The following is a 14,794-nucleotide window of genomic DNA, read 5'->3' as shown; positions in this document are numbered from 1 at the left end:
TAGTAGTTTTTAATGTTTTTGCAGTTTAATAAAAATTATGTTTTAGAAACTTAAACTAAACAAAACTGATAAATGTTGCCTATGTTGCATTATTTATTTAGTTCAGTTGGGAAGTGATGCTTTTATTTTTATGAATAAAATGCATGCATGCATACATTAAACACTAAAAAACATTAAAAAAAATAAAACACATGCAGCCATTGAACAACATCGGCAAAAATGATTTCAAATGATGCCTTAAATACTAAATATAGATGGCTTTCAATGACCCTGACTGGAAATGAGAGAATTAAAGCATGTGTGTGCAACCGTCACAAACCCATCTGGCACAAGCTGCAGAACCAGTTTCTGATTGTTTGTGTTGTTGACGTGCTTGTTTAAGCTGAGGCTAATCTACAATGCCTTCTGTGTGTCAGGTGCGTGGATCCTGACAGGTGGGACACACGCCGGTGTGATGAAGCACGTGGGCATGGCCGTGCGAGATTACACCCTCAGCAGCGGTTTGATGGAGGGGCAGATCGTCGTCATCGGTGTGGCACCCTGGGGGGTCATTCACAACCGACACGCACTCGTCCATCCTGAGGTCAGATCATTTCCTCATGATTTGGTCGGCCAAACCCTACGTGCTAAAATATTTACTTTAAGCTCATATTTCAATCATTTAAAAACATCTTTTTTCTCATTTTTTTTTAAAAATACATTTTTTAGAAGCTTTTTTATTAAAAAAATATATATATTTATTTAAATTTTACATTTTTATAATTTTTGACCCTGGAGTACAAAAAAAGTCTTCAGTCGCTAGAGTATATATGTAGCAATTGCCAAAAAATACATTGTATGGTTCAAAATTATCGATTTTTCTTGTATGCCAAAAACCATTAGGATATTAAGTAAAGATCATGTTCCATGTTTGTAAATTCCCTACAGTAAATATATAAAAATTACATTTTTAAATAGTAATATGCATTGCTAAGAACTTCATTTGGACAACTTTAATGGCAAATTTCAAAAAAAAAAAAAATTTTAAAATTTACAAAAAAATTTTTTACAAAAAATTTTATTTCGGCCAAATATTGTCCAATCCTAATAAACCAAACATCAATGGAAATCATATTTGTTCAGCATTCAGATTTTGAAAAATGACACTAAAGACTGGTTTTGTGGTCCAGGGTGTCATTTAATTAATAGCTTTTCATCAACTCTCGAACCCCTTGTAGTTAATCTTCTGGGATCTCATCTTCTGTCTTTTCCAGGGTAGTTTCCCAGCGTACTACGCTCTGGACGAGCAGGGTCAGGGCCGTCTCTCCTGTCTTGATATCAATCACACTCACTTCCTGCTGGTGGATGATGGGACTCAAGGATATTATGGAGTTGAGATTGAGCTGCGAGCCCGTCTGGAGAAACTCATCTCTCAGCAGTCGCTGGGAAACAGAGGTGCAGTCTTGAGGAAGCTTTACAACATTTACTCATTTCAGATATATTTTAATATTGTACAATATCCATCAATATCAGTTCAAAAGTTAGGTGTCTGTAACCCTGTGTAATGTTTATGAAAGAAGCCTCTTCTGCTCACCAAGTTTGTATTTATTTGACTAAAAATACAAATGAAGCAGAAATATTATTGCAATTTTAATATATTAAAAAAATAGTTTATTCATGTGATGCACAGCTCTATTTTCTGCATCATTCCTCCAGTCTTCAGTGTCACATGATCTTCAGAAATCATGAAAATATGATGATTTACTGCTCGAGAAACATTTCTGATTATTATCAATGTTGAACACAGTTGTGCTGCACAATATGTTTGTGGAAACTGTGATGCATTTTACTTTTCATGATTCACAGATTAATAGAAATTTTAAAAGAACATTTTGTAGATATATACACACTGTATAGGTTGTTTTTTTACCACGTCACTGGAATGAACGATTCACTAAATGAATCAGCTCTACTATAATGCTGTCACACAACTTTAGTTAGTTACTCCTCAGCACTATAGAGATGAATAGTAAACAGACAGACAAAGGTCAGAGGTCAGCAGACCGGCAGTGGCTTTCATACGCACAAAGGAACGTGTTTGCTTGCGTGATTGGTATTTGACAGCTCATTTACTGTAAAGCCCAACATGAAAAGCAGTTTTCTCTCCTGCGTGAATGTATTTCCTGTTTACACAGGAAGTTTAGACAGGGCATATCAAACCAAATATATCAAATAGCCTTTGATCTGGACAAATATCTGCCACAAAAGTAGTATTTATGGCACACTTTGACCTCAGAATTATGAATAAAAGCCACAGAATGTTTGATTTCATGGCTCTTTAATGCTGTTCACTAGTGTGTGTGTGTGTGTGTGTGTTGTCTGTCCATCAGAGAGTGGAGGGACCATACCGGTGGTCTGTGTGGTATTGGACGGTGGTCCAGGAACACTAAACGTGAGATTTTAAAGTCATCCTCTTCATAGATGACAGTGACATGTTCTTTCATTGGGTTTGATCGACATATGTCTTCACAGACCATCTACAACGCGATGCTGAAACACACGCCGTGTGTGGTGCTGGAGGGCTCTGGACGCCTGGCGGACGTCATCGCTCAGGTGGCAGCTCTGCCCGTGTCAAAGGTCACCCTGGTGCTTATCAACCAGCTCATGAAGAGGTTTTTTGGACAAGAGTACAAAAGCTTCACTGAGGTGCAGGTCATTGAGTGGACCAAGAAGGTAACAGACAGAAACATACATTTCATTGGATAAAATATGAAAAATGGTTTTAATTCCATAACAAAGTTTGAGTGATTTTTTTAAATTATGACTCTTAATTAAGTCTCGATAACACTTTACTTAAAGCATTTATGTATAAGTAGTTAATACTTTAATCATAACTTGTAATGTACCTTATTAACACAGTTAATACATTATAACACTCATCCAGTCATTGTTACACAATGTGTAAAAAATAACATAGTGTATTAGTAATTACAAGTATTAATTAAATTACTGACCGTAATCTTTTAAACACTTGTGTAAACTGTTGTCTGATTCATGAACCAATGAACCGATTATTTTAATGAATATTAAATAAATTCATTAATCAATCTGAATTAAACTATTTATCTAGTTTAAAGTAAACATTGTGTAAAATAATATATAAATGACATCAATATTTCATTAAATATGATTTAAATAATGCAGAATTAATGGTTAAATTAAATATTAGTTTTAAATTATATATAATGTAATGTGTTTATATATATATATATATGTATATGTGTGTGTGTGTGTGTGTGTGTGTGTGTGTGCGTGTAATGTACATTATATAAAATATGAGTTCTCTCAGAAGTCTCATGATACACATGCATCTTAAGCAGTGAATATGTGTCTTTATTTTTGTCTTTCTTTAGATTCAGGACATCATCCGAATGCCTCATCTGCTCACTGTGTTTCGGATTGACGAGGATAAAAACTATGACGTTGATGTTGCCATTCTACAGGCTCTGCTGAAAGGTATGAGTATGAATATCACATTTAAAAAGCACATGCTCCAGTCTCTGCAGTTCCTCCTCTGGAGATCGATGAATTGAACTTGTTTTTCCGGGCAGCGTGTAACTGGATTATACTGGTATTGGATCTGTAACTAATGGCTGCACTGAGTGTCTTGAATCAAAAACCTCATCAACGTTATTCTTCATGTTATTTAAAATCACTCAAGCTAAATGCTGTGTAGTAAACATGCCTGATGGGTTCTAGAAAAGGTACAGTATATCAGGTTCTTGCAGAAAAACAGAAGGGCTTGAGCACATCCTCCTCCCTGGAGAGTCTGCAAGCGTCTCTGATTGAGGAAGCTCTTAGTGCTTGAGTTATGGTGATGGATGACACATCTCTGAAATGCTAAGGAGATTTATGTAGCTTTACTTAGCACTGAATACTATAACACACAGTCGCTTATAAACACAGTTGACTTGTCTTTGCATTAGATGCTTGTGACCAATGAAGAACTTCAATGCAGAACAAAAAAGATGTTTAAATTAATTATTTTTGAATGAAATCTACATATAAATTATATTTTGTTTGAAGTAAAGCCTCATAGCCTTATATTTTCTTTTAGTTGAGTATGATTTAATAAACCAGGAAATCCCTATAGGCAATATATGTATATATTATTCTGAATTAGCTTTTTTTATTTTCAGTTTTCATTTTAATTCAGTTTTTTTTTTTTACTTTTGGAATTTTTATCATTTTTGTAAAGAATTCTTAGAATATATTTTTAGATATTTATATTCTTTAATTTGTTTTATTTAAGTTTTAGTAATTTTAGTAGTTAAAATGTTAAATTTTTTTCATCTAATATTTCAATACTCTTTTTTTTTTAGCTTTCATTCAATGATTTTAATCATTTCTTTAACAATGACGACATTACTGGGAAGGTTTCATGCATCTATGCAAACAAAGTCTTAAAAGTATTTTGTCCTGGCTTCTGATCTAAATTAAGATTCTTTTTCTGGAGAAAAAGGCAAAAACAATGGTATCGAATTAATAATCATAAGAAAATGGCTTATTAATTGGCATGAAAATATATCAGAATTAAAAAAATTTTTTTAATAAAATCAAAGGTCTGATAGAAGTTATTTTCTTTGTACAAAATATAATTTAATTTACTTATTTTTGTTTTTTGACTTTGTCGTCAATACATATATATATATATATTCTAATTACAAATTTTAAAGGGGGGGTGAAATGCTATTTCATGCATACTGAGTTTTTTACACTGTTAAAGAGTTGGATTCCCATGCTAAACATGGACAAAGTTTCAAAAATTAAGTTGTACATTTGAAGGAGTATTTCTGTTCCAAAAATACTCCTTCCGGTTTGTCACAAGTTTCTGAAAGTTTTTTTCGAGTATGGCTCTGTGTGACGTTAGATGGAGCGGAATTTCCTTATATGGGTCCTGAGGCACTTCTGCCGGAAGAGCGCGCTCCCGTATAGAAGAGCACTGAGAGCACAACAGACTTCACTGATCAGAGCGAGAGCGTCGCCAAATGTCACAAAAGAAGTGTGTTTTTGGTTGCCAGGGCAAGACAACCCTGCACAGATTACCTAAAGAGAAACAGCATTAAGGGACCAGTGGATGGAGTTTATTTTTACAGAGCATCAACGGAGTTGTGCAAGTGTTTGTGTTTGTTCCCTGCATTTCGAAGACGCTTGTTTTACAAACAAGGCCCAATTTGACGACGGATTTGCGTATCGTTTATTTCTTAAGGATGATGCAATCCCAAGGAAAAAGGGTCACGATCATGTGTTGGAACCACAGGCGGTGAGTAAAACTGCTTCAAATATCTCTGCCTCATTGTTAGTGCATCTGCCTCCCATCAGAGACCCGGGTTCAAGCCCCGCTCGGAGCGAGTCATTGCTGCTGCTGCTCTCGTTCAGTTTCAGCCTTCACAGCTGACACAGCTTCCACATGCTCTCAACGCAAAAGCCTACTGGCCCTCGTGATTCTTTAGCTCCGCCCACACGTCACGCCTCCAGACGGTCATGTTTTTCCGGGAAAAATCGGGACAGACTATCTTTCTCTTATGAATATAATAAAACTAAAGACTTTTTGGATTTATGAAGGATGCAGTACTACTCTATATGTACTCAAGATTAACAGGATATTGAGTGAAAACGAGCATTTCACCCCCCCCCTTTAAGTTTACATTTTCATCTTATATTTCTATTTAATTTCAGCTTTATTTCTATTACCAAAAAACTATTTTTAATACTTTTAGTTAACAATTGCAACATGGTCCTGTAGCACATTTTATAAAACTTATAGAAAACCGTTACCAAAAATGATTGGTGTCTTGACTTCAGACCTGAACTTGACCTAGAAACACTTGAGGTTTTTTCCATTACAAACAATTAAGTATTGTTAAAACCCATCTAAAGACATCATTGACATCATCAAAAGTGTCATTGCTCTTCAGCCTCCAGAAGCGATGAGCATGCAGGACAACAGTCATGGGAGAGACAGCTGGAGCTCGCCGTGGCCTGGAACCGAGTGGACATCGCCGAGAGCGAGATCTTCACCGAGGAGAGCCAGTGGACCGTGGGTTAAATAACCAAATCATGCTCATTCACATGTGCTGAAATACACACGTTTGGGCACTGCAAACTTCTGTTCTTACTGTAATCCAAACTCAGAACCAGTGCTATTTTAGTATCGTTAAAATTATGTTTGCATAAAAATTAAATAGAAATATTGGCACGGCAATAATAATATAATATTCTATTTTATTTTATTTTATTTTCATTTTATTTCAAGTATTTTTTGTATTTAAGTATTTTAGAATCTTAGTTATTGTTTATGTAAATTTGTTGCGTGTTGTTACATTTTTTATTTATATATTTATTTAGTTAGTTTATTTAGTTTAGTTATTACTTCAACTTCAAATGAAAATAAGAAATTTTATCTTGGCAACTAGATATAAAACGTTTTTTATTTTTTATTTTTATTTTTTTATTGTTTCAGTGTTAGCCACGAATTTAATAATATTATTGTCTGTTTTCATTATTATTATTAACATTTATACAGTATAGTTGCATTAATTTTTTAGTTTTAGTTTATTTAATTTTAGTATTTAAATTAAATGAGAATGAGAAATGTTGCTTTGGCAAATAGATATGAAATATTTTATTTCATTTCAGTTTAGCAAGTGTTAAAGGTTTTTTAAAGGTTTAGTCTGCTTAGAAGTCATCAATGCACTATAGCTGAGTTGTGGTGGTTTTTCCCCATCTTTCCCGTCTCAGTCCTGTGATCTGCATCCGGCCATGTTTTCTGCGCTGGTGGGCGACAAACCTGAGTTTGTGCGGCTCCTGCTGGAGAATGGCGTGTGTGTGAGGAAGTTTCTGGAGCATGAGGACAGGCTCTGTGAGCTTTACGCCCATCTTCCCGCCTGCTTGTTTCTGCGCAAACTCGCCAAACGAGTCCAAGGTGGAAAAGTCCACAGGGGTCAAGATCCAGCGCCTGGAAGCCCAAAGATCTCCTTGAGTCACGTGGCTGAAGAAGTGCGCCACCTGCTGGGGAGTTTCACTCAACCGTTATACATCCCGTCGCGCTACAAGATGACTGAAGATGATGTCCGTTTAGCGGCAAGTTCAAGAACACACATCAGAAACACCTCCGCAACAAAGACATAAATAAGAATACATTTAAACAATAAAGTATTTAGTATTAATTGCTATTAATTGTATTAATAAAATGGTCATTGTTTTATTTTATGTCCATTTTCATTGTAGTTTTAATTGTTTTATTATAATAGTTAATTATTAATAGTTTTAAATTAGTATGAGCCCCCCCTCCTGTTTTATTCATTGTATATATATATATATATATATATATATATATATATATATATATATATATATATATATATATATATATATATTATTTAGCTTTATTTTTTATTTTATTACTTTAGCTTTAGTAATTTTAGCACTTCAACTTAAACTTAAGTTCATTTAAAATGTACAATTTCAAGAGAAACATTTCAAGTTTGTGAGCTAATATTTATATTTTCTTTTATTTAATCTCCATGTGTCATGTTTTTATGCACATTTTTTTAATATTTATATTTAGCTTTATTTTTATTTCAGTTTTAGTTTTAGCGATTTTAATACTTCAACTTCAGTTTGTTGCCAAATCATTATTTCAGATTTGAAAAGTGTTTCAGGTTTTGTTTGTTGTTTTTTAATCTAACATGGTGCTTCTCAATAAATTTGAATGTCAAGGAAAAGTTCATTTATTTCAGTAATTCAACACAAATTGTGAAACTCGTGTATTAAATAAATTCAGTGCACACAGACTGAAATAGTTTAAGTCTTTGGTTGTTTTAATTGTGATGATTTTGACTCACATTTAAAAAAAAAACAACAATTCAAGATCTTAACAAATCAGAATATGGTGACATGCCAATCAGCTAATCAACTCAAAACACCTGCAAAGGTTTCCCGAGCCTTCAAAATTGTCTCTAAAATCATTGACACCCTTCACAAGGAGGGTAAGCCACAAACATTCATTGCCAAAGAAGCTGGCTGTTCACAGAGTGCTGTATCCAAGCATGTTACCGGAAAGTTGAGAGGAAGAACAACCAACAAGAGAGAACCGCAGCTTTATGAGGATTGTGAAGCGAAATCGAAAGAATTTGAGTGAACTTCACAAGGAATGGACTGAGGCTGGGGTCAAGGCATCAAGAGCCACCACACACAGACGTTTCGAGGAATTTGCTGAACCACAGACAACGTCAGAGGCGTCTTACCTGGGATAAATAGAATAAAAACTGTACTGTTGCCTAGTGGTCCAAAGTCCTCTTTTCTGATGAGAGCGAGTTTTGTGTATCATTTGGAAACCAAGGTCCTAGAGTCTGGAGGAAGGGTGGAGAAGCTCATAGCCCAAGTTACTTGCAGTCCAGTGTTAAGTTTCCACAGTCTGTGATGATTTGTGGTGCAATGTCAACTGCTGATGTTGGTCCCTTGTGTTTTTTGAAAACCAAAATCACTGCACCCATTTACCAAGAAATCTTGGAGCACTTCATGCTTCCTTCTGCTGAGCAGATTTTTGAAGATGCTGATTTCATTTTCCAGCAGGATTTGGCACATGCTCACACTGACAAAAGCACCAAAAGTTGGTTAAATGACCATGGTGTTGGTCACCAGACCTGAGCCCCAGAGAGAATCTATGGGCTATTATCAAGAGGAAGATGAGAAACAAGAGACCAAACAATGCAGATGAGCTGAAGGCAAATGTCAAAGAAACCTGTGCTTCCATACCACCTCAGCAGTGCCACAAACTGATCACCTCCATGCCATGCCAAATTGAGGCAGTGATTAAAGCAAAAGATGCCCCTACCAAGTATTGAGTTCATGTACAGTAAATGAATATACTTTTCAGAAGACCAACAATTCACTATATGTTTTTTATTGGTCTTATTAAGTATTTGTTGAGATCGTTAATTGGTGTGTTTGTTAAATGTGAGTCAAAATCATCACAGTTTAAAGAACCAAAGACTTAAACTACTTCAGTCTGTGTGCACTGAATTTATTTAATACATGAGTTTCACAATTTGAGTTGAATTACTGAAAAAAACTTTTCCTCTACACTCTAATTTATCGAGAAGCACCTGCATATTTACTTTTTTTTAGCTGTAACTTAAATATTGATATTTTATTTGTATTCGTTTTAGTTTTCATGAACAATAACACTTCTGGAAATGTTTTAGCAGTTTTAGCCTTTTCATCTTAACATGTCATTTTTTTACTTGAAAGTAAGACCAAAAAAAAAAAAATTTACTGATTATGAAAAGAAAATGGATTATAAATTGCAATAAAAATTATGTAAAGATGCCAAAAAATCTCAGAGGCCCTAATAATAATATAATTGAATTTATTTATTTTTGACCAGGACATGTGTTTGATAGGCTTTGTGAGAATCATTCACCTTTCATTATATTTTTCTGGTCGTCTCTCAGGTGCCTTCCAAGGGTTTAGTGGATCTGCCGTGTTCGGGGGAAGAGTGGATCCCAGACACAGTTTGGGACCCGGGACGGGATCTGTTCCTCTGGGCCGTCGTACAGAATAACACAGAACTGGCAGAGATCGGCTGGGAGCAGGTACAGCATCCTTTATGAACGCTTCGTTTATCATTAATAATCAATCGAAACGGATCCAAAGATAACATCCAACACAAATCTCAGAACATATTCAGGTGAGGCAACCGGTTTACTGCTGACTAATGAAACACTTCATTAATATGAAGAGCCACGGCTCAATTAAAATGGAAATAATTAATTCGCTGTATTTGAAATAGTTTGAGCTGCAGTTCAGCTGCTGACAGTTCTATAGGAATCGGTTGTTTTTTGGCGGCCTGTTTTAATTTTAGTTTTAGTCTAGTCTTTGTGTGAAAGTGTCATTTTAGTTTTTATTAGTTTATACTCCTTTTAGTCGAGTCAAGTTTCAGTCAACTAAAAGTCTGAGCATTTTAGTCTTTTTTTAGTCAGAATTATCCATTAATATTTAAGTCTAGATTTAGTCGACGAAAACTGATGACATTTAGTCTAATTTTATTCAAGGAAAACTGTATTTAAGTCTCTTTTTAGTAATGCGATTCTATTTAACCCAGTCAATACAGTATAAGTACCTAGAAGTACAGATGAAACCAAATGGGTTTTTTAGCCAAACCCATTGGAAGCCAAACCCAGACCTGGAAGATTAACCACATTTATTTTACCAACTAAACATGTAAGAAGTACACACACTTAACTTTGTTGTCTTCTTCTAAATAATGCCACGAGTGAGGCTTGAGGACGTGACGTTGCCTGCATATGCATAGATTGAGCTATTTCTATCTACTGTACATGTGTGTTAGTGTGTGTACTGTGTGCTTGTTTATGCTACATTGTGTGGACCAAATGTCGCCACAAGGATAGTAAAACCTGAAAGTTTTGACATTGTCAGACTGGCCTGCGGTCCACATGAAGGGAAAAAATATAAAAACATAGTAAATGATGTTTATCTGAAAGTGTAACAATGCAAACAGGTTTTCTGTAAGGGGTAGGTTTAGGCTTCGGGGATAGAAACTACCGTTTGGTCAGTGTAAAAGTAATAGAAGTCTATGGAAAGTCCCCACAATTCACAGAAAAAAACGCGCGTGTGTGTGTGTGTGTGTTGTGTTTGCAGTGCAGAGACTGTATCGCAGCCGCTCTGGCTGCCAGTAAGATCTTGAGGAAGCTGGCACAGGAGAGCGGAGAGGACGACAGCGAAGAGGCAAAGGAAATGAGAGAACTGGCCAGCCACTACGAGAAACAAGCCATCGGTACGAGCCGACACACATCGCCTCATGTCCTCTGAGCAGAGCTGTGACCTTTAACCCTGTGCTGGTGTCTTCCTGTCCCAGGTGTGTTCAGCGAGTGTCACAGCGTGGATGCACAGCGGGCGCAGAAGCTGCTGATCCGCGTCTCTCCGTCGTGGGGCAAAAGCACCTGTCTGTGGCTCGCGCTCCAGGCCGACGCTAAGAGCTTCATCGCTCACTCAGGAGTCCAGGTGAACAAACCAGATCCACTGCCAGAAAAAGTGTTCCTGCGGCTCGAGTGGTAGAGCTTTGCGTTAGCAGCGCAAGGTTGTGGGTTCGAATCCCAGGGAACACATGTTAGGTAAAATATGTTAGCCTGAATGCACTGTAAGTAGCTTTGGATAAAAGTGTCTGCTAAATGCATAATTTCCCATTTCCCAAACCAGTCCTTTGTTTTCTTACTGAGAAATATGAAAATATTTAATTAAAAAAATATGCAAAAGTATCACAGAATGGTGCGATGTGTGCCATATATACAGTATGAATATCATATACATTAACATTTAATCATATATGTTAATATTACCAATATCATGAATTATTTTGTGTATTTAGTAACCAATATGCACTAGTTTTAGTTAGATTATTTTTTTCTAAAGAGCAATGCATCTTTACACAAATCTTAAAGAGCAAATCAATTTTTTTAATGTGATATAAAGTTAATATTATTATTATTAATTCATATTATTTATGTATAAGGATTATTATATGATGATGATGTTGGTGATAATTACCAGTCTGAACTATTTGTATTTTATGTTTTTGACAGAGTAATAAATATAAAAGAATATTTGAGAATAGTTATTCATTATAAATATTACATAAAGATGTTATTATGTAATCTTATTATTATTGTTATTATTATATTGCATAGATAAAACAATAATGTGTACAATAATATTAGTTAGCTATTATTATTAATATTATACACATTGTTGTTTTGTTACATTTATTACATATTACATTGTTTGTTTATTGCTTTACAGTATTAATGGTTGTACATTTATTATCATTATTATTATTAATTGTATTATTATGATTTACTTTTTTATACAAATGATTGCTTTTGTTATTAATGGAGTTTTATTTATGTACTCTTTCAAAGTTGTTTTGTGGTCTAAAAGATTGCATATACAGTATATATATTTTTGGAGTCTGTGAAAGGGTAGGTAAGCAATTCATTCAAAGCATACGCTCAAAATAATTCAGTGTTACCTGTGAACGCTGTTATTTGTGCTGTTTTCTCAGGCTCTGCTGACTCAGATCTGGTGTGGAGAGCTGTCCGTGGAGAATCCACACTGGAAAGTGCTGCTCTGCATGATCTTCTTTCCTCTCATATACACCGGCTTCCTGACCTTCAGGTGAAAAACCTTGTTTTCATGGAACACGTTATCAAAAGCACTTTATTAAAGGGGAAACAAACCTAAAATCATATCAATGAGTCATTGCATGCACAAGACCATCAGATGGCAGCACTACACTGAATCATTTAGCTGCTTTTAATTTAGTGGTCCTTATAAGTGCTGTTTTAACCCTTGAACTCTCGAGAGCAGACGAGATGAAGTCATCCAGAGACATGCCGAGAGGACGGAGCAGCAGAAACTGGCCATGGATGCAGTCTTTTCTGGAAGCTCAGATGCCAAAATCAAGCGACATTACCGGTTAGTTGAGTCACAGCCGCAAACATCTCCAGAGCACATTCACACCCAAGCATTTAAATGCATGAGTAAATCTCATTTATTATTGAATTCATACCCTTATTTTTTTTTATTTATTTTTTTTTGAATTGTTCACTAACCATTGGTGATAAGCCGAATCGTTTTGAGCTCATTGTTGCCCCCCATCCGCCCATATAACCCTGTTTTAAGTTAATATAACAATTTATACTTTTGACTCATCTCTTTTCTTTAAAAAAAAAAGGTTCATAGACTGAAATGTGAGGTTTATCATATTAGAAATATTTTTTTGTGAAGACCTGTATCTCAACTGTAATTGAATCACGTTTTTACAGTCATTTTAGTTTACTATATTAACATTATATTACATTATATATTAACATTAAATTATTTTTGCAGGTCTTAAAGTCTTACATTTGATTTATAAATTGATGCAGACAGATGTAGCTTTGCACACTGCCAACAATCTAAAATGATTTTGATCAGCATTTTAGTGTTCATCACAGAGGACTCTCTCAACTTCTTTTACAGTTTATCAATGGATATAACTGTTAATTGCTACAATATAATTACAATATAATTTTTCATTGTTCGTTATTTGATTTTGCAGGCTTTGCATGTGCCCCACCTTAAAAGCCTGAAGCCACAGAGCTCCCCACATAGCAAATCCCAATTTTATACAGTTCCTTGTGAAAGTATTCAGACCCCTTCATTTTTCCCCCACATTTTGTTGCAACCTTATGTTAACCTGCTTAAATTCCTTTTTTCCCTCATCAATGTACACGCCATACACCATAAAGACAAAGCTCAAAACAGATTTGTGACAACTTTGCAAAAAAATAATATACAGTATATATATATATATATATATATTAGGGGTGTAACGATACGCGTATTCGTATTGAACCGTTCGGTACGAGGCTTTCGGTTCGGTACGCGGTACGCACTATGTACCGAACGGTTCATTGGACTAATTAATTATATTTGGAAAAAAGAATTGTGAAATATAATGATATGCATTCAACAAGGTAGCCCAATAACCCAAACGACGTAACAGGCAACGCCCCTGACACCCCCGAAGAAGAAAAAAGCACCAACTTATATGTTTATGTTATGCTGCTTAGTCAGGCGCTTGCTCACTCAGTACGCGCTGAAGGCTCGTTTAAAAAATGGCCAATGCGTTTAAAAGACCAGAAATAGAAAATCCTCCAATAACCAACAGGTCTCGTGTTTGGGTGCACTTTACCAATCGATCGGGGCATCCAAACAAACACGGAAATCAAAATGGACTAGTACTATACTGTGTCGGAATTTCCTGAGCAGTACGATACAATTAACAGGCCTGCACGTTATTAGATAGAAGAACTGTTATAAATAGAACGTATGCAAGGGCAGTTTTGAAAACTCCACCTACTTTGCTCTTGGTATGGTGCAGCGCAAATCGCTTTGTATCTGAAGGGTAACACTGAGCCCAGGGTCCAGCGCAGCGCATACCGCGTCCTGTGTAAAAGACCCTTTGGCCATTTTCCAACGAGCCTTCAGCGCGTACTGAGTGAGCGAGCACCTTACTCTGTAGTGGAAAACGCAGGTTTTAAGAACATGCTTAATGTAATTGAGCCCCGTTACAATATTCCTTCACGAGCCCATTTTAGCCAGAGAGTAATTCCTGCTTTGTTCCAAAAAACATAAGCCCTATAGAGAACCAATTGAGTAAAAACACACTCAATATAAAGAGTTATAGAGTTCCATATAAAAGGTTACATCTTTCTATGTGTTCATAACTACTACAACAATATGACATTTTCATTTTTTTTATTTTTTATAAGGAGCTGTTTTTGTTTATACAATATGCTGCTAAGAAAACACCATAGAATATGGGTAAAGAATAGCTCCATCATTGTTCAATGTAAAAAAAAAAAAAAAAAAAAAAAAAACATACTTTGTTAGTTTTAATAAATAAAACATTTTTTAAAAATCAAGGAAATTTATCTGCCAATTTTTCTTTTTGCTGTATCTAAAACGTACCGAACCGTACCGAACCGAACCGTGACACCAGTGAATCGTATCGAACCGAACCGTGAATTTTGTGAACCGTTACACCCCTAATATATATATATATATATATATATATATATATATATATATTTCACGTCTTTTGGACTGAAGCAATCCATCACCCACTGACTGCAATGATAGAGCTTGAAAGATCAAAGACCATTTTTTTATACTACACCCACCTGAT

The 14,794-nt window shown here is 35.3% G+C and overlaps 1 protein-coding gene across 3 annotated transcripts in view; it reads left to right on the top strand.

Annotated features, from left to right (window-relative positions):
* The window catches only part of LOC127964309 (transient receptor potential cation channel subfamily M member 2), a 35,915-nt gene that overhangs the window by 6,166 nt on the left and 14,955 nt on the right, over nucleotides 1-14,794 (top strand). For all 3 annotated transcript variants that reach the window (XM_052564441.1, XM_052564442.1, XM_052564443.1), the window contains 12 exons: nucleotides 417-583; nucleotides 1,254-1,434; nucleotides 2,370-2,431; nucleotides 2,512-2,712; nucleotides 3,393-3,495; nucleotides 5,958-6,079; nucleotides 6,781-7,122; nucleotides 9,498-9,638; nucleotides 10,705-10,840; nucleotides 10,922-11,067; nucleotides 12,125-12,237; nucleotides 12,430-12,537. In XM_052564441.1, coding sequence (XP_052420401.1) covers nucleotides 417-583; nucleotides 1,254-1,434; nucleotides 2,370-2,431; nucleotides 2,512-2,712; nucleotides 3,393-3,495; nucleotides 5,958-6,079; nucleotides 6,781-7,122; nucleotides 9,498-9,638; nucleotides 10,705-10,840; nucleotides 10,922-11,067; nucleotides 12,125-12,237; nucleotides 12,430-12,537 — 1,822 coding nt within the window. The remainder of the gene's footprint in view (nucleotides 1-416; nucleotides 584-1,253; nucleotides 1,435-2,369; nucleotides 2,432-2,511; nucleotides 2,713-3,392; nucleotides 3,496-5,957; nucleotides 6,080-6,780; nucleotides 7,123-9,497; nucleotides 9,639-10,704; nucleotides 10,841-10,921; nucleotides 11,068-12,124; nucleotides 12,238-12,429; nucleotides 12,538-14,794) is intronic.

This window comes from Carassius gibelio, chromosome B9 (genome assembly GCF_023724105.1).
Source record: "Carassius gibelio isolate Cgi1373 ecotype wild population from Czech Republic chromosome B9, carGib1.2-hapl.c, whole genome shotgun sequence".
Lineage (NCBI taxonomy): Eukaryota > Metazoa > Chordata > Actinopteri > Cypriniformes > Cyprinidae > Carassius > Carassius gibelio.
Note: the sequence above shows the minus strand (reverse complement) of the source record. Positions and strands in the feature narration are given on the sequence as shown.